The sequence below is a fragment of the Epinephelus fuscoguttatus genome, linkage group LG23 (genome assembly GCF_011397635.1).
Source record: "Epinephelus fuscoguttatus linkage group LG23, E.fuscoguttatus.final_Chr_v1".
Lineage (NCBI taxonomy): Eukaryota > Metazoa > Chordata > Actinopteri > Perciformes > Serranidae > Epinephelus > Epinephelus fuscoguttatus.
The window spans coordinates 950092-973348 of NC_064774.1; the positions used below are offsets into that span (position 1 = coordinate 950092).

The following is a 23257-nucleotide window of genomic DNA, read 5'->3' on the forward strand; positions in this document are numbered from 1 at the left end:
AACTATAGCCAAGAAAACAATACTTTTTTTTTTTTTCCAATTTTGTTGACAATCACAATCGATGATAAACAAAAATGCAGAGGGGCATCTCCAACGTGTGGTTTTTCTTCTCAGTTCTTTCCAATTAGTCCAGGTAATTGTTGGTATCACTTTCCATGTAGGTGGTCCAGTTTTTGTCAAATATATGTCCCTTGAGTTTTAGTTGGTAAGTCAACTTTTCCATTGAATGAATATCCAGGATGATCTCAAACCATTGTTCCTTGTTTGGTATTTCCACTTTGTACCAGTTCCTAGTTATAGCCTTTTTGCTGGCATGAGGTAAAATTTTAACCAGATACCTATCTTCTTTTTGCACAGCTTCATCAATTTTTCCCAGGTACATGACAGCACAGTTATTTGGGATATCATAATCCAATATGTCATTAATAGTTGTATTTACAATATTCCAAAAAGGTTTTAATTTACAGCAGCACCAGAAGACATGTGTATGGTTGCCCTCTTGGTTACCACAGAGCCTCCAGCATGGTTGGTGGGTCTTTAATTGTCTGCTCTTGATCTGAGGTGTCATGAAGAACCTAGTGAGATTCTTCCAACCACAAAATAAACAATACTATTAACCTGGACGAGTACGAAAAAAGATCAACATCTCCCAATGGTTGGATCCACTAACACAGCAGATAACAATGGAACAAAAATCCACTCTGGAAAAAGTTATACTGATGGATTATGTGTTAAAGGTTTGATTTTATTTCCTGAATGTTACACTCACGGACTATCTGTGTAAACTGTCCATCAAGATGTTAAAGGCTGGATGTAACTATTCTGATGTTACACTTATGGATTCTTATGGATTTATGTGTAAACTGATTGATATTTAGTGATCTTAATTTTGTGTACTTGTGTACATGGTCTGTGTGGATTTTATAATTGTCTTTCTTTAATTCTATCTTTGTAATATGTCACTGAGTTAACTAATGGAGTATGGTATACAATGGAAAGTGCCTTGATTACCCCCCTATGAGGGGTTTTTTTTTGCATCTCTCCATCATGTTTCTGTTGCTCATGTACTACTTTTTTGCATGTGAAAACAAATGAACTAAACTTAAAAAAAATGGAACAGTTCAATAAAAGTCATTCTTTCAAAAAGTGTATTTTAATCATTTCTCCTCCTGCATGTGTCTTTTTTGAGTAAGCCTGTAATTCCATTCGCACCTCTGGACTTTTATTTTGAAACTCATTAACTCATTTGCCCCGGAAGCTGTACTGGATTTTACCTTCCTGATGTTATACTTATGGATTCCCTGTGTAAACTGTCCACTACTATTTAGAGATCTTAATTTTGTGTCCTTGTGTACATGGTCTGTGTGGATTTTATAATTGTCTTTGTCTTCTTCCATCCTTGTAATATTTTACTGAGTTAACTAATGGATTAGGGTATACACTGGAAAGTGCCTCGATAAAGCCACTCCAAGGATTTTTTGCATCTCTCCATCATGTTTCTGTTGCTCATGTACAACTTTTTTGCATATGTGAAAACAAATAAACTAACTAAAACACTTGAAACAGTTCAATAAAAGTCATTCTTTCAAAAAGTGTATTTCAATCATTTATCCTCTTGAGTTTGTTTTTCAGAGAAAGCTTGCAATTTCATTAACACTTCTGAACTTTTATTTTGAAGCTCATTAACTTGTTTACCCCGGAAGCGGTATTCTTTACTGTTGCTGACGTCACACTGTTTGACCAAGATGGCGTCTGATAGATAGGTGTGTTAGCAGAGTCTCTTTGTTGTGTTTTTAAAGTGTGAACATGTCTAAAGTCCAAATGCTGAGAGCGTTGGTGAAGCAGCGACTAACTGCGGCTGCTGAAGAGATATTTGGGCTGTTTGAAAGAACGATAGCAGAGTACGAGGAGGAACTTTGTCGATCAAAAGAGGAGAACGAGCGACAACGGAAACGACTGGACGCTGTTATCAACTCTCAACTTGGGTTACACAGAGCAGGTTTGTTCATTAAACATTACAAGTTCATTATTAATAATATAACTGCAGATTTGTTCAATAAATATTCAGTCTGTCGACGTTTATACGCCGCGTTAGCTTCTCTGGTGTCGTTAGCTTCTCTTGTGTCGTTAAGCTTCTCTGATGTTGTTAGCTACCCTGGTGTTGTTAGCTTCTCTGGTGTCGTTAGCTTCTCTGGTGTCGTTAGCTACCCTGGTGTTGTTAGCTTCTCTGGTGTCGTTAGCTTCTCTTGTGCCGTTAGCTTCTCTGGTATCGTTAGCTACCCTGGTGTTGTTAGCTTCTCTGGTGTCGTTAGCTTCTCTGGTGTTGTTAGCTTCTCTGGTGTCGTTAGCTTCTCTGGTGTCGTTAGCTACCCTGGTGTTGTTAGCTTCTCTGGTGTCGTTAGCTTCTCTGGTGTTGTTAGCTTCTCTGGTGTCGTTAGCTTCTCTGGTATCGTTAGCTACCCTGGTGTTGTTAGCTTCTCTGGTGTCGTTAGCTTCTCTGGTGTTGTTAGCTTCTCTGGTGTTGTTAGCTTCTCTGGTGTCGTTAGCTTCTCTGGTGTCGTTAGCTTCTCTTGTGTCGTTAGCTTCTCTGGTATCGTTAGCTTCTCTGGTGTTGTTAGCTACCCTGGTGTTGTTAGCTTCTCTGGTGTCGTTAGCTTCTCTGGTGTCGTTAGCTTCTCTGGTGTCGTTAGCTATCCTGGTGTCGTTAGCTTCTCTGGTGTCGTTAGCTTCTCTGGTGTCGTTAGCTTCTCTGGTGTCGTTAGCTATCCTGGTGTCGTTAGCTTCTCTGGTGTCGTTAGCTTCTCTGGTGTCGTTAGCTTCTCTGGTGTCGTTAGCTATCCTGGTGTCGTTAGCTTCTCTGGTGTCGTTAGCTTCTCAGGGGTCATTAACTATTTTTCCTCCCGGCCTTCATGCGCTAGTTGTTGTCTTTTACTTTGGATATTTAATATGGACAATCATGCTCAATGACCGTTGACTGGACTTTTTAAAGACCACAGGCAACGTGTTTACATCCTGTGATTAGGATCCAGTAAATCTAATTCTTGATTTCTTACACCTTATTTTGAAATGCAGATGTAGTCATACGTATTTTGTGGTTTACTGCATTTAAATGTATGTTTCAAGATTACATTTTGATAACATTACTGTGTTCATCGTTTGTAATGTTGCAGCTGGTCAATGTGTAGCATACTTAAATGTTATGAAGTATATGTTTTACGATATAACCTGACACACTGCTGAGTAGCCTGGATGATATTACTCTTTGACACCAGCAGCTGACTGTGATGATAAAGACATATAAATGCAACAATCAAAGGTTGTGTTACACCATTTTCACAATATAAAAAGACAGTCGAGACATTCGTCTTTCATTTCTAGAATAGAACACTCTACAGGTAAAATTCGCTTAAAAAACTTAATGTTGCTTTCTGCAATACCTCAGTGGCATGAGTACAGCTTCTGAGGGGTCAGCTTCCTGTGAATGCATGCTCCATTTGCCACTTGGGTGGGGTTGGGGCGAGGGGGAAACAGATTTCGATGGGCAAAGTCTTCAATACAACACCAGCATTTTATTTACTCAGGCTGCCAGTGATCAAACCTGATTCACAGCAAACTTTCGCATCCTATGGACAATCATTCTCACATAATTCACTTTAGTTTGAGCACCTAAAGAGCCACACTGTAGCCTCCAGACATGACAAGAGTAATAGTACATGTTAATGACTGCTATGAAATTTAAACTCACCTCAGCCTCACTCACTCTGACACAGCTGAGTGAACACTGTGAAGCTGTTTGATGCTCAGAGATCTGTAGAAGTTCAGGAAGGAGTTTTTGAGCTGTGATGTGAATGAACGACAACATTTCTCTGTAACGTGTGTGTGTGTGTGTGTGTGTGTGTGTGTGTGTGTATTTCCTGTTTCCTGCAGACATCCAGCAGCCGTCGGTGGTTAAAGAGGAGGTTCCCCCTGAGCAGCAGGAGTGGAGCTCCAGTGTGGACCAGGAGGACCCAGAGCCTCCACACATTAAAGAGGAACAGGAGGAGCTCTGGATCAGTCAGGAGGGAGAGCAGCTTCAAGGGCTGGAGGAGGATGATGATATCACCGAGTTCACATCCACTCCTGTCCTTGTGAAGAGTGACGATGATGAAGAGAAACCAGATCCAGATAGACATTTACAACCAGAATATGATGACAAGTTTGGAGCGCCTTCTGAACCAGACACTGATGACAGTGAGGATTTTTGGAAGGAGACCAGAAAACCTCAGTCAGGCTTAATCTTTCATGAAAATGATGAAGTCCCTGTCAGTGATTTGATTGTTGGTGAGAAACCATTTAGCTGCTCTGAGTGTGGGAAAAGATTTGGTCAAAGTGGAGATCTGAAGAGACACATGAGATCTCATACAGGAGAGAAACCATTTAGCTGCTCTCAGTGTGGAAAAAGATTCAGTCAAAATGGAAATCTGAAGAGACACATGATATCGCACACAGGAGAGAAACCATTTAGCTGTTCTGAATGTGGGAAAAGATTTGGCCTCAGTGAAAATCTAAATGTCCACATGAGATCTCATACAGGAGAAAAATCATTTAGCTGTCCTGGCTGTGAAAAAAGATTTCGCAGAAGTGGAGATCTGAGGACACACATGAGAATTCATACAGGAGAGAAACCATTTATCTGCTCTTTCTGTGGGAAAAGATTTGGCCGAAGTGAACATCTAAAGACACACATGAGATCTCACACAGGAGAGAAACCATTTAGCTGCTCAGAATGTGAGATGACATTTAGTCAAAGTGCACATCTGAAGAAACACTTGAAAACTCACATGGGAGAGGAACCTTTAACTTGCTTTGAGTTTCGTAAAAGATGTGGTTGAAGTGAACATCTGAAGGACTATTCATACTGGAGAGAAACCATTTTACTACTTTAGGTTTGGGTAAGGATTTTTTTCAAAATGGAAATCTGAAAAAAAAGACATGAGATCTCATACAGGAGAGAAGCTGATCTGAATTTGGGAATAGATTTGGTCACAGTGGCGTTTTTGAGGTACACATGAAATGTCTTACAGGAGAAAAATCTTTTCACTGCTGAGTTTGCGGAAAATCATTTTGACAAAGTTTAAATTGATGTACACATATGAGAACTCATGAGGAAGGAAAGGGATTCAGCTGTTCAGTTTGTACAAAAATCTTTTACATGGAATAAGACTCTAAAAACACACAGGACCTCATATAAGAGACTGACCTTTCAAGTTCAGCGTTTGTATGAAATCTTTAACACTGACTGGATGGTTACACAAACACATGAACAGCCACACAGGAGAGAAACCTGTCAGCTGCAGTGTTTGTCACCATCAAAGATTCACTTAGCCTGAACAAGTCAGAAACCATCAGTGCAGTGTTTGTCAGTTCCAACAGGCTCATCAGATTCCCGAGTAGATGTTATATGACACTTACTATTAACTACAAATAGGTAAGTTGCTGCGTTTGGTAAAAAAAAAAAAAAAAAAAATTGTTCACTCGAGTCTTACGCGACACTCGAAGATTCATGCGAAGAGAAACCTTTTAGTTGCTCAGTTTGTGATACAAGATTTTGCTTGTCATGTGAGGTTTAGTTTAGGAGATAAACCTTTTAGCTGAGCATATTGTAAAAAATATTTCATACTCAGTGACCACGCTGTGACACACGAGAATCCCCAAAGAGGAGAAACTCTTCAGCCACTCTGTGTGCGGGAAAAGAGTTCAAAGGCAGCCACATGACAAAAGTCATATATGTTTTTTCCACCAGCAGCGGCAATAAAATTGCTGGTTCAGATTTAACTCTGGAGCAACAGAGGGTTGAAAAGGCTCTGGACATGTATGAAATGAGAACACCAGGGTAAGAATGTCATTCTTCTTCTGCTGTGAGCAAACAACATTCAGAGTTGGGTATTGTTTCACCTTTAGAATTCCAATCCTGGTTGTTATTGATGACTCGAAACAGTTCTTTATATCAAATGAGCAAGAAAAGAAGTAATATGTATTTCCTCATCAGTTAGGTTTTATTAACACTTCAGCCTATAATATACGAAAGTGCGTATGCACAGAATATCAAGATGTTATGTTGTGCCTCTTTCTCTTTGCTCGCATGCTGTATGTAAAGGGTCCTCTATGATATCAATGATTTCATCCATGCAGTCAGGTCAGATTAAACTTGAAGGAGGAATACTTCAGGTCTCATTTCTTTTCGGGTTAATGCTTTTCTTAATCCTTTGTTTTGATCCTACCTGGAGGGGAAACAACTGTATATAGTTTGAGATATGATACACCTGCTAAACAACTTAAAACTGAGTCTTTCACAATGTTTGCTGGTTTATTAAACAACTTATTTGGACCTTGTTTTGTGAAATGTTTTGTAGCTTTTCTTTCCAGGTTCAATAATAAACTTTTAAGGTCAATGAATATCATTCTCTGAAGAGTGTCTTTCATTCATTTATCTATCTGCTTGTGTTTCTGAAGGACAGTCTGTAATTCCAGTAACACTTCTGGACTTTTATTTTGAAGCCCGTTAACTCGTTTACCCCGGAAGCTTTACTGTCGCTAACTTCACACAAGACTATTCAAGCGAATGCTGGGACACGGGGTCAAACATGGGGGGATTGCACATGCGCAGTAAAATCTGGTCTGCACTTCCTCAAAGGCTCAGTAGATGGCGTGAGACCGCGGAATAAGGGGGATGTTTGTTTCATGGTCAATTTGTATTTTGCTACATTTGGGAATTTATGAATGATTTGAAAATGTTTGTTTTTGCAATAGAATTTAACTATTATGGCGAAACTGATAATCTGTGCTCTGACTTAACAGCAAAATATATTGTAATAATATCTAGTGTAACACTGAAGGATGATTCTCACAATCAAAACCAATGACAACAGCCCTAGTTCTTTACCAGAGGCATTAGTTAAGGTTAGCTACTTTATTAAAGAAGAAAAACAAACTGACAAAATGATACTGAAAAAAAGAGCTTATTGACACATTTTGACATATTCCAGTATTCAAATATTCTCAGTTTCATTATTGTCTTGATGTCACACACCACAAAACACAGGAACAATCGCAGGACAAAAATGATTTATTTCGCGTTTTCACACACAAACAGTCACCACACAAATAACAAATGAACTAAAGGTCTGAGGAAGAGCTTTGTGCTGGAAACATCACACAGCAAAACAAGAGCTATTTGATCTGGCTCCATTTGGTTGGTTCTGGGATATGTGCATGCATGTCATTTTCACAGCTTATTATTGGACTGTCACTGGTGGCCTGCGTTGTGAGTGAGAATGACAGAGATGTGATTCCGACAACTTCAGGCATCTGCCGTCCAAAAGTCCAAGCAGACCGCACTCCTTGATCGCCTGAGCGGATCCTGCTCTTTTTATCCTGCGCCCCTGCTGTCACCCTCCAGCATCGCAGCTCAAATTACACTGCGCATGTGCAATCCCCCCATGTTTGACCCCATGTCTCAGCCTTCTCTTGAATAGTCTTGACTTCACACTGTTTGAGCAAGATGGCGTCTGTTGGAAACCTGTGTTAGCAGAGTGTCTTTGTTGTGTTTTTAAAGTGTGAACATGTCTAAAGTCCAAATGCTGAGAGCGTTGGTGAAGCAGCGACTAACTGCGGCTGCTGAAGAGATATTTGGGCTGGTTGAAAGAACGATAGCAGAGTACGAGGAGGAACTTTGTCGATCAAAAGAGGAGAACGAGCGACAACGGAAACTAATGGACGCTGTTTTCAACCCTCAGCTTCGGTTACACAGAGCAGGTTTGTTCATTAAACATTACAAGTTCATTATTAATAACATAACTGCAGCTGTGTTTAATAAATATTCAGTCTGTCGACGTTTATACGCCGCGTTAGCTTCTCTGGTGCCGTTAGCTTCTCTGGTGTCGTTAGCAGTGCGACTGTTTGTCCACTGATTGCCTGTTTTTTTGTGACACTTCTTGATGTGAAAACATTTTAGGTAAGACATTACCTTTGCCTGGCACCCACGATTGTATTTGTGAAACATTTATTTTATTTGTGAAAATGCTAAAGGGGAGATTTCACCATTTTTGTTTTTTGCCTAGACCTCATTAGACCAGGTCCAGATCAAAAACCACTGTACCTAGACTTCTCAAATCTGGACTGGATTATCCTACAGAGGCTAAACATTCATTCAGACACAGTTTCTGATTTGTGAAACCTTTACTCTGTTTGTGAAAATGAATGTTTAGCCTCTGTAGGATAATCCAGTCCAGATTTGAGAAATCTAGGTACAGTGGTTTTTGATCTGGACCTGGTCTAATGTGGTCTATATGCTGAAAAAATGGTGAAATGTGTCTTTATTGCATTTTCACAAATAGAGTAAAGGTTTCACAAATCAGAAACTGTGTTATAATGAATGTTTAGCCTGTGTAGGATAATCCAGTCCAGATTTGAGAAGTCTAGGTACAGTGGTTTTTGATCTGGACCTGGTCTAATGAGGTCTAGATAAAAAACAAAAACGGTGAAATCTCCCCTTTAGCATTTTCACAAATAAAATAAATGTTTCACAAATACAATCGTGGGTGTCAGGCAAAGGTAATGTCTTACCTAAAATGTCTAAAATGTTTTCACATCAAGAAGTGTCACAAAAAAAACAGGCAATCAGTGGACAAACAGTCGCACTGCACATCAAGTTAATTTCCCCTTAACTTTCCCCTTAAGTGGCGAATTGGAAGCTGACTTCAGCGTCCTTTCTCTGGTGCCCTTAGCTTCTCTGGGCCCTATTTCAGAAAGCAGGATTAGTGAAAACTCTGAGTATGTTCAGCCTGAGATGAGGGAAACTCAGAGTTTTCCGTTTCACAAAGGCAGTTCAGCATAATTCTCAACTCAACTCAACTCAACTTTATTTATATAGCCCTTTAAAACAGCCACGGCTGAAACAAAGTGCTGTACATAAATAGACAAAGCAACACAGGGACATAAAATAATTAACAGGAAATAAATACTAAAATAATTGTTTATTGTTTTTAAAATAATTTAAAAACAATAAAACAAACCATAAAACACTAAAACAGAAGCAGAGTCTCATGCGGAGTTGAAAGCCAAGGAATAAAAATGGGTTTTTAGATGAGTTTTAAAAATGGACAGTGAGGAGGCTTGTCTAATGTGGAGGGGTAGCTCGTTCCACAATTTAGGAGCGGCAACGGAAAAAGCTCTGTCCCCTCCGAGCTTCCGTTTGGACCTCTGCACCTGCAGAAGCAGCAGATCAGCTGACCTGAGGCACCGAGCAGGAGCGTAGGGGTAAAGAAGCCCAGAGAGGTAAGGTGGGGCCAGACCATTTAAAGATTTAAAAACTAATAAAAGAATCTCAAAATGGACTCTAAAGTGCACAGGTAGCCAGTGGAGGGAGGCCAGGATGGGAGTTATGTGCTCCCTCTTACATACTCCAGTTAACAGGCGTGCAGCTGCGTTTTGCACCAACTGGAGACGTGCGAGGGAGGACTGGCTGACTCCAAAATAAAGTGCATTACAGTAATCTAGCCGAGATGTAATAAAGGCATGGATTACTGTTTCAAAGTGCTGTTGTGCAAGGAAAGGTTTCACCTTAGCCAGCTGTCTAATTTGGAAAAAGCTGGACTTCACTACAGAGCTAATTTGCCAATCCAATTTAAAATCACTGTCCATCTTAAAACCCAAGTTTGAGACTGTTGGCTTTAAAAAATCTGCCAAAGGGCCCAAGTCAACAGGGGGAGGTTTACAAAGGCCACTGGGACCAAGCACCATCACTTCTGTTTTTTTCTCATTAAAATTTAAAAAGTTCAAGGCCATCCATTCTTTGATGTCTTCAAGACATGCCAGAAGTGGTGTGAGTGAGAAGGCATTTTTCTTTTTTAGTGGCACATATATCTGACTATCGTCAGCATAAAAGTGGAAAGAGATGCCATGCTTTCTCAGGATGGATCCCAGGGGCAGTAAATACAAAGAAAAAAGCAGGGGCCCTAAAATTGACCCCTGTGGAACCCCATACGGCAGTGGAGCAGAGCTGGATTCTGAGTTTCCAAGGCTTACACTCATGCTTCAGTCAGCCGGATAAGATTTGAACCACTCCAGTGCGGTACCACAGATGCCCACTAGGTGGCGTAACCGAGCCACTAGGGTATTGTGGTCCACGGTGTCAAAAGCCGCTGTTAGGTCCAACATAACTCTGAGTCTGTTACTATGGTTCGCAGGTTTGTTTCATCTCAGCCTGAGGCTGATCGCCCGCTGAGTGTGTGGCAGGAAGGAGAGACATGGCGTGTCCTTTTGTGAATAAAGTTTTCGTGATGAGCGATAAGAACTTCTGCAACAGATATTAGGTTCGTTCAAGATGAGCCAGTGTTTCGCAGATTCGATCACCAGCAGACAAAATTCAGAGTGAATAAACACCAGGAGGCGGAGGAGCATGTCGGTGGTGTGAGAAACAGTGTAATGCACCTAACTCGGTAAACTGACATTTGCATTACCTTGAAAGGGCTTTAATACGCTACAAAGACTTTACTGAGAAGAACTAAAGGGCCTAAAAGTTTTTAAAGAGGTTTAAGATTATGAAATGGAGCCGCTGTGCTGATTGGGCTAAACGAACGCACCTGTCCCACTGAGCAATAGACGGATATTAGACGTCTGGTTATTTTTTAGACCAAATTTCAACCATCTAGTTTCCTTCTATTTTTAGACGGAATTTAGACATTGCACTTTAATCCATTATTCGTTAACTATTTATTAAAAAAAAACAACTGTAAGGTGCATAACTGATCTCCAAATACTAAACTAAAATAATTATGATAGCCGTTGAGCGATATGCAGTATAGTGTAGATATAGCCGAGATTTAGACGTCTAAATCTCTACCGCATTTCAACGTCTAGATATAGACCGAATCTAGACAAATGAATTTTATCCATTATTCAATAGTTGTTTATTTAAAATAATAACTGCACGTTGCAGAACTAATCTCTAATTATTGGACTAAAATCATTTTCATAGCCATAATCGTTATAAGGTATAGTTTAGATGTAGACGTCTAATATCCCGAATTTCAACGTCTATAATTAGACCATGTTTTATATTTATATTTTAATCTTAGGGGGAAAAAAACAATAATGTGATGGAATAGCCAGCTCTTTCTATGTGCAGTGCCCAACTACAGCTACAGAAGTTTTTTCGTGGGTCGAGCTTGTCGTTGTAGCATTGGAGCATTGCTTACAACGTAGCGTGACCAGTGTTTTCGCCTTATCTGGTCAAAACGTATAAATAAAAAAAAAAAAAACTTCGGTTGATCTGAAAGCCCGGGTCCTGCTGAGCACTCGACAACAAAGTTGGTCGCTGAAATTCCATTCGATTATTAGATATCGGGTGTTTTCTCCGTCTCAGTAACGCAGGCTGCCGCCATGATGCCTGCGCTGTTGACAAAAATGCAGCCACCTTATTGGTGTAGCACGCTCACGTGACGCACTGTGCAACCACTTCCGGGCAAACTCTTATTCCACTCAGAGCGAAATAGTCCGCGATAAAAGTTATTGGCATAGCCGCAAGGCCACGAGATCAGCGACGAAAAAATTTTTGGTAGCTCTGCAAGACCCCTGATTTACATCCGTATGTATCAAGGTAAGCATTGCAGGTAAAGTTTGGTGTCTTTGTAGAGAATCTGGGTCTACAGTACTTTTTTGGCTATTTAAATGTTTCTTGTGAATATTTTCATAAATTGACAAATTATCATTAATGTATTAGATGTTGTTTATGGAAATATGCATTAATGATATTTTGTCAATTTATTCAAATATTGACAAGAAACCATTGAGCTTTTTTTTTTAGGTCTATTAGACCTCTAATAGACGTCTAGTCTAAAAATGGTCTATTAGACGTCTAAATTTAGACTACACCTCTAATAGACGTCTAATCAACGTCTAACTCTATACCTGGCTTTATATTTGGTAGAAGCATGAATGTCAGGTGAACGTCTAAAATGTAGACGTCTAAATTTAGACGTCTATTGTACGTTATTTAAACGTCAAAGATGTCTATATATATACGTTGTTTAGATGTCTAATATACGTCTAGTCTACATTTAGACGTCTAAAAAACTTTCATATCTATACCCCTGGTAGACCAATTTTAGACTACACGTCTAAGGAACATTTAGACGTATCTTAGACGTATAATAGACCTAAAAATGCTCACTGGGGGGTGAGCCTGAACGCTGCACTTCGGCGACACAAGCCTCATTTGGACATTATTTGCTGCTTTTGGACAATTATGAGTAATATTCAGGATATACACTCTTATGCAAGAAAAGCTATGGATGAACAATTGGAAAAAATGGATGAGGAGCTCAAGAAAGCTTCCACTACAGATGCTTCAGGCACTGTCAGCCAACCTAATAGACCATCTAAAAAATCAAAAACTTTAGCCAGTGCGGAGAACGATGACTGGCACATTTCTAACGCCCACATTTTTCCTGCAATGGAAAGAATTGAACGGCTGCAGATGGAAACGCTTGAACGCACACATTCTGTGGAAAACACTGTGAAAGAGGTCAAAGACACATTGGATGGCATGGGGAAGCAGATGGAAGAAGTAACAACAGAAGTTCAAACCTTGGAGACAACAATCACCGCACTGCAAAAAGAGAAAGTGGAGCTGCAGGAGAAATGCAACGAGCTGGAGGCGTACAGGAGGCGCTGGAACCTTCGGGTGGCCGGGATCCCAACCGGCGAGGACACCAGGAAGGTTATCACCGACCTGTTTGGACAGGTCTCCCCGGGAATCAAGGAGCAGCTGGAGCTGACGGTGGATGTCGCACACCGGCTGGGCCCCCGGTCCGGGGAGCAGAGGTCCAGCCGCAACATCATTGTGCTCTTCATATCCAGAGCCTACCGGGGCCGCGTCTGGAGGGACGCCAGGACAGCGACGGTGCTCAAGGAGCGCAAGATCAGGGTCTTTGAAGACCTTACGCAACAGGTGAAGGATGCCCGAAACAAGCTGTGGCCCCAGGTGGAGCAGGCCCGTAAGGAGGGCAAGAGAGCCGGCTTTAGGGGGCCATTCGCCTACATCGATGGACGAAGAGTGACTGCGTGACGTAAGATCACATTAAATGTGCCAAAACTACGAAAAAACATGTAAATGTAATGCCTTATACACTTAAGCTTTTCTTGTCTCTTTACTAAAATACTGAACAGATATCACTAATTATACAGAGGAACATTTTGATTTAGCCCTATGGCCTAACACCGAGAGGGGGCAGTTTTATTTTTTATTTTCGAGATTTCGTTAGATCTTTTGATTGTTTGTTTGTCCGTTCTGTTTGTTTTTTTAAGTTGTTAGTCCAGTCATGTCTATTTCTGTTTTCTCCATAAATTCGAGGGGGATTAGAAATGATTTAAAAAGGAAAGGGGTGTTCTTGTTTTGTCAGGAGAAACCAGCAGATTTTTACTTCAAAAAGTCAAATAGTTTATTCTGGAAAAATCAATGGGGGAAAGACTAATAATGTATAGAGAACAGACATTGGACCCACTATTTTCACAGACCGCAAAGCAATTTCAATTAGGATAAACCTGTCAAAAAGACCAAAAATTAACACAGACTACTGGAAATTAAATAAAACACTAATTCAAAATCATGACTTTCAAAACCAAATAAAAAAAGCTGATTGAGAAGTACTGGAGACAAGCAGTGACTGCCAACCTGTATGGAGTCCTGGGAGTTATTAAAATATGAAATCAGAAGATTGGCTATAGCATTGGGCAAAAAAATGTCTAAAACAACAAGAGAAAAAGAACTCCAAATTGTTACAAAAATTATGAACTTAACTGAAAAAGAAAACCCGTCTGAGGATGAGGCCAGTGAACTTGCCTCACTGCAATCTGCGTTGGATTTAATTTATGAAGAAAAGGCTAGAGGTGCTTTCATTAGATCCAGAAGAAAATGGCTAGAGCAAGGTGAGAAGTGCTCTAAGTATTTCTTTAACCTTGAAAAAAGAAATGCTGAAATGTCTTCTGTGAGCAAACTTAAAATTAATGGTACGATTTGTGAAGATGAATCAATAATCTCTAACTACGTGGCTAACTTTTATGAACAACTGTACTCCAGACAAACTCATGATGAAAATCAAATGGATCTGTATTGTCAAAATATAAATCAAAATATAAAAAAAAATTGACAACAAACTTAAGGACTTGTGTGACCAAAAAATCTTTAATTATGAAATACTTAAAGCTATAGATTCACTAAAAGATAATAAATCTCTCGGAAATGATGGCATTACTGGCGAATTCTACAAAAGCTTCAAGGATGCCCTTACCCCGTTTCTTGCATGTACTTTTGAAGAATCAATCACCAAAGGCAAACTCCCCATAAACGAGGACAGTCTTGTTTTGTTTCTTGACTTTTACAAAGCATTTGATACAGTAAACCACCAATTCATAGTAAAAACACTCAATACCTTTGGATTTGGAGAACAATTTATCGATATCATTGGAACTTTTATACAAGGGATGCAACAGCTCAGTAAAACTACAACATGGAACCTCTCCTAGATTCTATATTGACAGAGGAATAAAACAGGGCTGTCCTCTAAGCCCGTACCTGTTCCTCCTTGTAGCACAGATGTTGGCTACACAAGCTAAAATGAAAAACTTTCACGATATCTGTGCTTTTGACAGAGTATTTAAAATATCACAACTGGCAGATGACACTGTCATTTTTATTAAGACGCAAACAGAAGTAAGTAAAGTAGTAAATTGTATTAGAGAATTCTCTGATGTATCTGGCTTAACTATGAATTTAGGAAAATCTGTATTGTTGCCACTTAAAACCTGTAGCTTGCCAGAAGTCTGTGGTATTCCTGTCAAGAAAACAGTTACTTACCTTGGGGTAACAATAAACAACCAGTCCAATTGATCTGATCTGAACTGAACTTCAGCTCCATCATAAATCAAGTAAAGAAAAGATTTAATATGTGGTTAATGCGAGATTTGTCCATTTATGGTAGAGTTTTATTAGCTAAAGCTGAAGGAATATCAAGGTCTGTATACATGTCTTTGTCAATGGATTTACCTGTAAACATATGTAAAGAACTGGATAAAATGCTTTTTAATTTCATATGGAGAAACAAAGCCCATTATCTAAAAAAAGAGATTCTCTGTAACCAGAGGGGAAATGGAGGGTTGGAAGTTTAAAGTTTTGAAACTATGAATAATATCTTCGAAATTAATTGGTTACGTCGCCTCGTCTGAGAAAATGTCAATATGTGGATTGCAATTCCAAATTATCGATTTAATAAATTAGGAGGAATTCATTTTTTACTCAATGGTAATTTTAAAATTGACAAAATACCAAATAAGTTATCAAACTTCCATAAACAGGCGTTGCTTTCCTGGGGGCTGATCTACAAACGCGGCTTCTCGCCAACCAGTTGCTACATCTGGAACAACCAACACATACAGCACAGAAACAAAACAATATTTTACAAATCTTGATTTGATCAGGGGATATTATGGGTTAATCAGTTAATTGATGAACAAGGACAAATCTTATCTTTCAACCAATTTATCAACAAATACCATCTCACAATCTCACAAACAGAATACACTACAGTTTCCAATACAATACCAATGGAAATTCTGCAGCTCCTGAAAGGTTCCCAGTTCCATCCTCTTACACAGAAAAATGATACCAAACTATTCATCCATAACATAGATATAACAACTAAAATCTGCTCAAATAAATTTATCAGGAATCTCATTCAACCCTCAAATCAACCGGCAGCCAACTCTTACTGGAATTCACTGTATGGGGAAATAAACTGGAGAGGGGCGTGGCTGGTTGGCGAGAAGCTGCTCATTCACAACAAAGTCAAACAAATATCATACAAAATCTGTCATAATTTATATCCGGCAAAAAAAAACCTGGAGAGATTTAAATTAAACATAGACTATATTACCAAACAGATTGCCAGAACCAGAAACCATTATCCACCTCTTTTATCAGTGCTCATACAGTAAAAACCTCTGGACTCGTATACAAAACCTAATCCATAACAAAGCCGGACACAGGATCGGCCTCCAGGAAAGCCACATCCTCTTTCATTTTGAAAACCCCTCCATACCTCACGACCTTTCCCTCTTGTTACAGACTATCATCATGCTGGGCAAATTTCACATTCACAAAACAAAATGGGCAAAGAAAAAACCAAATGGAAAATACTTTGAAAATGAACTCAAACAATACTTTAATACAATAACAACATCATCAAACAACAGAGCCATAAAAATATCAGACTTGTTTATCAAATACTTAAAATTCCCTGATTTAATATAAAATGTGTTTATATTATTTAATTTCACCCTCTTCTGCTCACAATATGGATGAATATGGTTTGTTACTTCATATATATGTTTGTAATACTGCCTTTACATGACTCTTTGTGTTTACACTGTAATTTGATTAAGTTGATTTTTGCATTTTGTGTTATTTTCTATGATCACTTTGAGTTAACCCTCTGTATAACCTCTTTGTGTTGATTAAACAAAAAAATAAAATAAAAAAAGATTCGATCACCAGCGATCGGCGCACAATGCATGCCGGTTAGTTTTGTGTCCGACTTCATCCCGACTTGCTCTGACGTATTACAAAAGTGGACGGCGATAAAGCCGTCCCTGCGTTCCAGTACCCATACTACCATACTATTTAGTATGCCAGAAAAAGAATTAGAGTGTCCCAATACATAGTAAGTCAGATGCAGTATGCCAAAAGTACCAGGATGTTCTACTACATCTGGTCACATTTCGCAGTATGCATGTCAGCATGCTTCTTTGGTCATTCTGACCCACAATCCTTTGCTCAGCGGAAGTTACGTCACACTGACTGAGCTGCGTGTACAACCAACGCCCACATATAGCACGGAAGACAACTTTATTGTGATTATAGTATCATCAATGTTAGGGTTCAACTATGACTACAATATAGAAGATTCTACCAGTACAGGCAGTGGGGTAAGTGTGGTATAAATAATGAATGAGTATGACTAAATATGAATACATTATGGGCTAGGTATGAGCAGTATAGACTAGTAAATATATAAATAGTAAACGTCAAATACATATTAAGTAATGTAGTAAGAATGTGCAAGTATGTTACACTACAAATAAAAGTAATGTGAATGTAAGGCTGCTTCACGTGCAGACAGAATATAGTGCCAGCAGCTGCGTAGCTGTAAATATATTTAACAACAAACATCTGCCGGCAACAGAGAGCTGTGTGTGAAGGGGGTTAATATGCCTACTGGTGACTAGTTCAATAGACAGGTCACTAATAATAGGCTTGGAACTGTTTACGTGAACACGTCAGTTTATTAGAAACAACAACATACATTATGACATAACAGCAACACAGCTCTGCGGCACCTCCGACGGTATGCACGACTCTGGCGAGCTCGACGAGAGGAGATTTGCTGCATCTCCGAAGTACAACAAAACAAAATATTCCAATGTGGCACTACGGATGGCGGCGGAAGTGAGCAAGAGGGTCGGAGTTCAGGGAGCGGATGTAGTGTGTCCCAATAGCATACATACTGCATACTACACTACATACTTTTTAAGGGCAGCTGCAGTACATACTAAAAGTATATAGTAGAAGTATGCGATTTGGAACGCAGTCCGTGAGAGCGAGGCGGCCGCAGTTTTTAGAGCCAGGCGCTGCAGTTGCTCTCCACCGACTGCACCGCCTGGCTCTCACCTGATCTAACAGCTGATTGGTTCAGATGTTGACTCAACAATATGACGTTTTAGATAAACTACTCATTTTTGTTGAATTTTAGAGATTAAGATTGTATTTGTCTGATCTGAGGGTTTATTCTGTGAACAGAAAACATGTTGTGTGACTGATGGTGAAAACAAACTGATATATGGGCCTGATCACTTTTTTAATGAATTGACATCATTCCAGACAGGATGTGAGTGTGTCTGTGACTTCCTGTACGGACTGAAGGCTGCTGGAAACTGTCGGGAAACTGTCCGACTTCACCGCAGCTTTTTTGTCACCGCCCCCCGCTGCGGCCGCCTGCTCCCGTCTACTTTCCAGGCGAGGCGCAGTTCATCTCGAACAGGCCTAGTGAGGGTAACGTCGAGCTGCTTTAATGCTGAACTACAATATTATTGATCAAGCGTCTGCACATCCGACAACACAAGACACAGAGCTTCTGCTCAAACTACTTCCTGTTACCAACCTTTCAAACTGATGCAGTGTATTTAATACCACCACAAAAGTCGTGGACATTGAGGCACAATTTATTCTGTTGCGTAAGGACATGGCAATTACACCCCGTTTGGATGTCATATCGTTGTCGGAGGAGTGTCTATATGAAAGATAGAATTTCACCTCTCACTCTATCATTTATCTTAAAGGGATAGTGCACCCAAAAATGAAAATTCATTTTTGGGTGCACTATCCCTTTAACAATCTCTTCCACCCAGACATATCCAATATTACACAATGTGGTTTTACATTTTCCTCAGAGCAAATTTTATGCAGTGCCCTTTGATTCTTTGGCAGCGTCAGTTTTCCTCATAACATCAGAGACACTGAACTTATCAGCAAGGCAACGTTTTTTTCGGGCTGTAAGAAAAGTGACTCTGGCTCTGAAAATAATTTTGCCTGTTTTTGTGGTCTTCCCTGGGCATAAATCAGAAAGAATCATCAAAGAGGAATCCCACAGAACTGCAGGTTTATTGCAGTTTAATTAAAAATTAATCTACGTGGATACATTATGCAATGTTTTATGAATACTATTCATATATTCAAAGATTCCACGGTGTAACTGGCTCATTTATGGGACTCAACATCCCATAATAGCTCCATCGGAGAATAAAGGAGATTACGTGAATCAGAAGTCATTTCACAGCGATTCAATTAACCTCAGCCTAATATTGACAAAATGACTTAAGTATAAGCAAAATATTTACCAGTCTGTACAAAATTTTTGTGTTTGATTTTGAGTTTGTGCCCAGTGTGTTTGGGCCCCATCAGATTACAGCTGCATAAGAGGATACAGCAAATTATATTGAAATATATGAACACTGTTAAGATATAAAAATGTTTATATATTTTCTGTATATTACACACATTAACGCATCACATTACATAACATCACTTATCTATGAACACGCTCTGCCGTTCTTTCCCATCCCACCTCACGCTGTTAAGCTGCAGCATGAAGGTTTTTTTTTCCTTGTTTGAAGATATGTTTGAAGTCTTCATTCACAGTCGTAAAATCTACGATTCAGTTGGCATGAAATAAGCGGTTGTGCTTTTAACTCTGCTTTCTGTCACTGAAAATCATGTTATCTGCACTCCACTGATGATGTCTTTTGGTGCTCGCTGTGAACATGCTTCCCTCAGGCTGAACATACCATCAGCTGTTCTGGAACCGAAAACTCAGTTTCTCAGCTCATGCTCAATCAACTCGGAGATCGGAATTAGGCTCAGAGTTTGTTGAGTCTGCTTTGTGAAAAAGGGCCCCGGTGTTGTTCGCTTCTCCGATGTTTTTGCCTTCTCTGGTGCTGTTCGCTGTTATTCCCCCCAGCTTTCATGCATTGGTTGTTTTTTTCTTGTTTGGATATTTAATATGGACAAACATGCTCTGTAACAATCTAGTGGGATTTCTAAATTCATGTGGGGCACAGGTAACATGTTTGCTTCCTGTGATTAGGATCCAATATGTTTGATTTCCACACATGTATTCTGTGTTTATCTGTGTTTATTTACCTTATTTTGAAATGGGGACAAAACTTGTGTGATGATTTTCCTTAATCTGGCATCTCTTTTGACCTTTCTTCAGTGAATTGATGTGAAAGTGTTGTCTTAGTCATTGGGAGAGACAACCATCAGATACAGGTTAATCTCTATTGTTTAGCTCTCTTGTGGCCAAATCCTGCAATTGCATTTGTGGAAAGACATACAAACACAGAATTGTAATGTTCAGACATTGTGCCTCTTTAGAAGGATCACATATTCGGCCCCTTAAAGTCACAGCTAGGTAAATCAATCAATATTTATGATGCCCAATATCACAAATCACAATTTGCCTCAGAGGACTTTACAGCATACGAAATCCCTGTGTCCTTGGACCCTCACAGCGGATAAGGAAAAACTCTCAGGCAGTCACACATTTCCTCCAAAACTTGACAATATTCAACATGAAATCTCTCATGAATTCAGTATTTTTTAGACATCAGTAACAGCAGCTGGTTGTGATGATGCATCTTTCATTTTTCGAATGCAATATTTACAGATAAAATAGAACTTAATTTTGAGCCGTAGAGCTTTCTGCAGTATCTTAGTGGTAAGAGCACAGCTTTAGTTGAAACAGAATGGATGCGCGATTACGCGTTTAAACAATTAAATGTCTGCCCCCTTGCTAGTTGGCACCAGAAATATTAGTGGGTAAACCAATTAGTGTTTTATTCATGTAGAAGGCCTCTTAAATGTCATGCAGCCTCCCACCACTAGTGGGTGCTACAGACTCTTCAGACAGCAGTTTCCCTCCCCGGGTAATGCTTGAGCAGACTGGAGTTACAAAACTGCACGGTGGGAAAAAAGGGCGATGTCCTCGCCAAATTAGCACAGTTTGGCAGTACTTTGATCTAGAAAAGACAGAGACATCCCTCAATTGGGACCCATGGTACAATACCAGTGAAAGTATCATGGTTCTGAATAGTATCAGGATACCACAGTGAAAATGAGGCAGATGTGCCTTTTGTCATATAAATTACTTATTGACTTATCCACACTTCAAAAACAGCATCAGTAAGTGATTAACATGGGGGGGATCAAAATAAAATAAATAAATGAAATAAAAATCAACCAGCCACCCTCCTCCCCAGACAAGTCCCTTCATAAGTAACGAACAGTCCCTAAAGTTTCTCCTCTGATACGCCACAAACTGTGTGCCGTCATGGCTCAGCTGTTCTGGTACTTTTGGGCAGTCATGACAACAAGTTATTCACCTGGAGCCTGACTTCTTTGCCGGTAAGCCGTTATAATGCGCTGCCGTATTTGACAGGAATACGTATTCCTGTCCGTGTCTGTGACCCCCGTTCAACCCACAACCGGCGGGATTCGCCGTTACTGTTTATCGCCACACTGCCAACATTTTACTCTGTCCGCCACTGCACGCTGTTTGAGAGCCTTTTTTTGCATTTGCAAAAATGTTTTGAAGGAGCGGCGGCAGCAATAATTTAGCAGCGGCAACACGCCGCTGCTAAAGTAATGTAGCAGAAACACTGGACTTATATTCATTGTGCCGACAGTGGCTTGGAAAACCGCCCATAACCGTGTCACACAGGGGAGAGGGAAGGCGGCTGGAGTTCCTCCAACATTTGCGGTTAGATTATCATATTTTTTTATTGACAAAAATATAGGCTGCTTCGGCTGATTTTTTTTATGCGCACATGTGCCCCTAAATATTTTTTATAGTTCGCACACACCTATTTTTAGTTGCAAATGTGAGTGAAACGCTCGCACTGTCGAGCCCTGAACTGAATTGCTATCATTTCTGTCATTTCTGTTCTGTGCCCCACATTTCAGAGGCAGTTTATTTATTTTTTATTTTAGTGGTTATCTTTTGACTGAGTTGCCGTTATATTCACGTTCATAGCGCATGCCGCAATGTGTCTCGTACTTCAGCGGCATTTAAAATCCGCCATGGTTGTTGAAGATTGTGATTAAAGGCTTCAAAGGGCTCTTGATGCACACAATATTTTTGGGACAGTGTTTCAAATACTTAACAATAAATTGTGCTAAATTTTGGCTGTTTTCTGAGTGTTTTCCATTTTTCAGACTAGTTGACTAGTCCTCGTTTAAATTTTCGTTAAGTGGACAGGAACATGCCGACCATTCGCCGTTTGGGCGAGGTTGTGGTTAGGGGAAACAGATTTCGATGGGCAAACTCATTGACACAACACCAGCATTTTATTTACTCAGGCTGCCAGTAATCAAACTTGATTTGCGGCACTTTATCCTGAGCAAATAAAGAGCCACACTGTAGCCTCCAGACATGACAAGAGTAACAGTACATGTTAATGATTGCTGTGTGTTTGTGTGTGTTTGTTTCCTGCAGACGTCCAGCAGCTGTTGGTGGTTAAAGAAGAGGTTCCCCCTGAGCAGCAGGAGTGGAGCTCCAGTGTGGACCAGGAGGACCCAGAGCCTCCACACATTAAAGAGGAACAGGAGGAACTCTGGATCAGTCAGGAGGAAGAGCAGCTTCAAGGGCTGGAGGAGGTTGATATCACCAAATTCATATCCACTCCTGTCCCTGTGAAGAGTGAAGATGATGAAGAGAAACCTCAGTCCTCACAGCTTCATCAAAGACACACTGAACAGATGGAAACAGAAGCAGAGGGAGAGGACTGTGGAGGAGCAGAACCAGCCAGGAACTCAGATCCAGATACACATTTACAACATGAGACTGATGACAGTGATGACTGGAAGGAGACCGGAGAACCTTAGTCAGGTTTAAATTATCTGAAAAGTCTCTGTGAGTAATTTGATTGTTTGTGAGAAATGATTTAGCTGCTCTGAGTGTGGGAAAAGATTCAGTCAGAAGGGACATCTGAGGATTCACATTATGTGTCATACAGGAGAGAAACCATTTAAGTGCTCTGAGTGTGGGAAAAGATTTCGTGAGAAGGGACATCTGAGGATTCACATGAGATCTCATACTGGCGAGAAACCATTTAGTTGCTCTGAGTGTGGGAAAAGATTTGGTTGCAGTGGAAATCTGAGCAGACACATGAGATTGCATACAGGAGAGAAACCATTTAGTTGCTCTGAGTGTGGGAAAACATTTTGCCAAAATTATGATCTGAAGGCACACACTATATGTCATACAGGTGAAAAACCCTATAGCTGCTCTGAGTGCGGGAAAAGATTTGGTCACAGCAGTGATATGAAGAGACACATGAGATCTCATACAGGGGAGAAACCATTTAGCTGCTCCGAGTGTGGGGAAAGATTTCATCTAAGGGCACATCTGACGAAACACATGAGATCTCATATAGGGTGGAAACCATTTAGTTGCTCTGAGTGTGGGAAAAGATTTCGTCGGAGGGAACAACTGACGAGACACATGAGATCTCATACTGGAGAGAAATCATTTAGTTGCTCTGAGTGTGGGAGAAGATTTGGTCGCAGTGGAAATCTGAAGCTACACATGAGAGTGCATACAGGAGA

At 40.1% G+C, this 23257-nt stretch overlaps 3 protein-coding genes and 1 long non-coding RNA gene across 11 annotated transcripts in view; 3 read left to right on the top strand and 1 right to left on the bottom strand.

Moving 5' to 3' along the window:
* The window catches only part of LOC125884175 (zinc finger protein 771-like), a 51234-nt gene extending 44810 nt beyond the window's left edge, over window positions 1-6424 (top strand). Inside the window, exons 2-3 of the mRNA XM_049569014.1 lie at window positions 1764-1999; window positions 3928-6424. Coding sequence (XP_049424971.1) covers window positions 1807-1999; window positions 3928-4871 — 1137 coding nt within the window. The 5' untranslated portion in view covers window positions 1764-1806 and the 3' untranslated portion in view covers window positions 4872-6424. The remainder of the gene's footprint in view (window positions 1-1763; window positions 2000-3927) is intronic.
* The window catches only part of LOC125884150 (gastrula zinc finger protein XlCGF57.1-like), a 561995-nt gene that overhangs the window by 511041 nt on the left and 27697 nt on the right, over window positions 1-23257 (top strand). The gene's annotated exons all lie outside the window — the stretch shown is intronic.
* LOC125884165 (gastrula zinc finger protein XlCGF57.1-like) overlaps window positions 1-23257 on the top strand; it is an 85996-nt gene that overhangs the window by 16451 nt on the left and 46288 nt on the right. For 2 of the 8 annotated variants that reach the window (XM_049568997.1, XM_049568998.1), the window contains exon 1: window positions 7528-7794. The exons of the other annotated variants lie outside the window; for them this stretch is intronic. In XM_049568997.1, coding sequence (XP_049424954.1) covers window positions 7602-7794 — 193 coding nt within the window. In that variant the 5' untranslated portion in view covers window positions 7528-7601. Of the gene's footprint in view, window positions 1-7527; window positions 7795-23257 lie in introns of those variants that run through there. 8 annotated transcript variants of the gene reach the window in all.
* Window positions 1-23257, bottom strand: part of LOC125884193 (uncharacterized) — a 41935-nt gene that overhangs the window by 1211 nt on the left and 17467 nt on the right. The gene's annotated exons all lie outside the window — the stretch shown is intronic.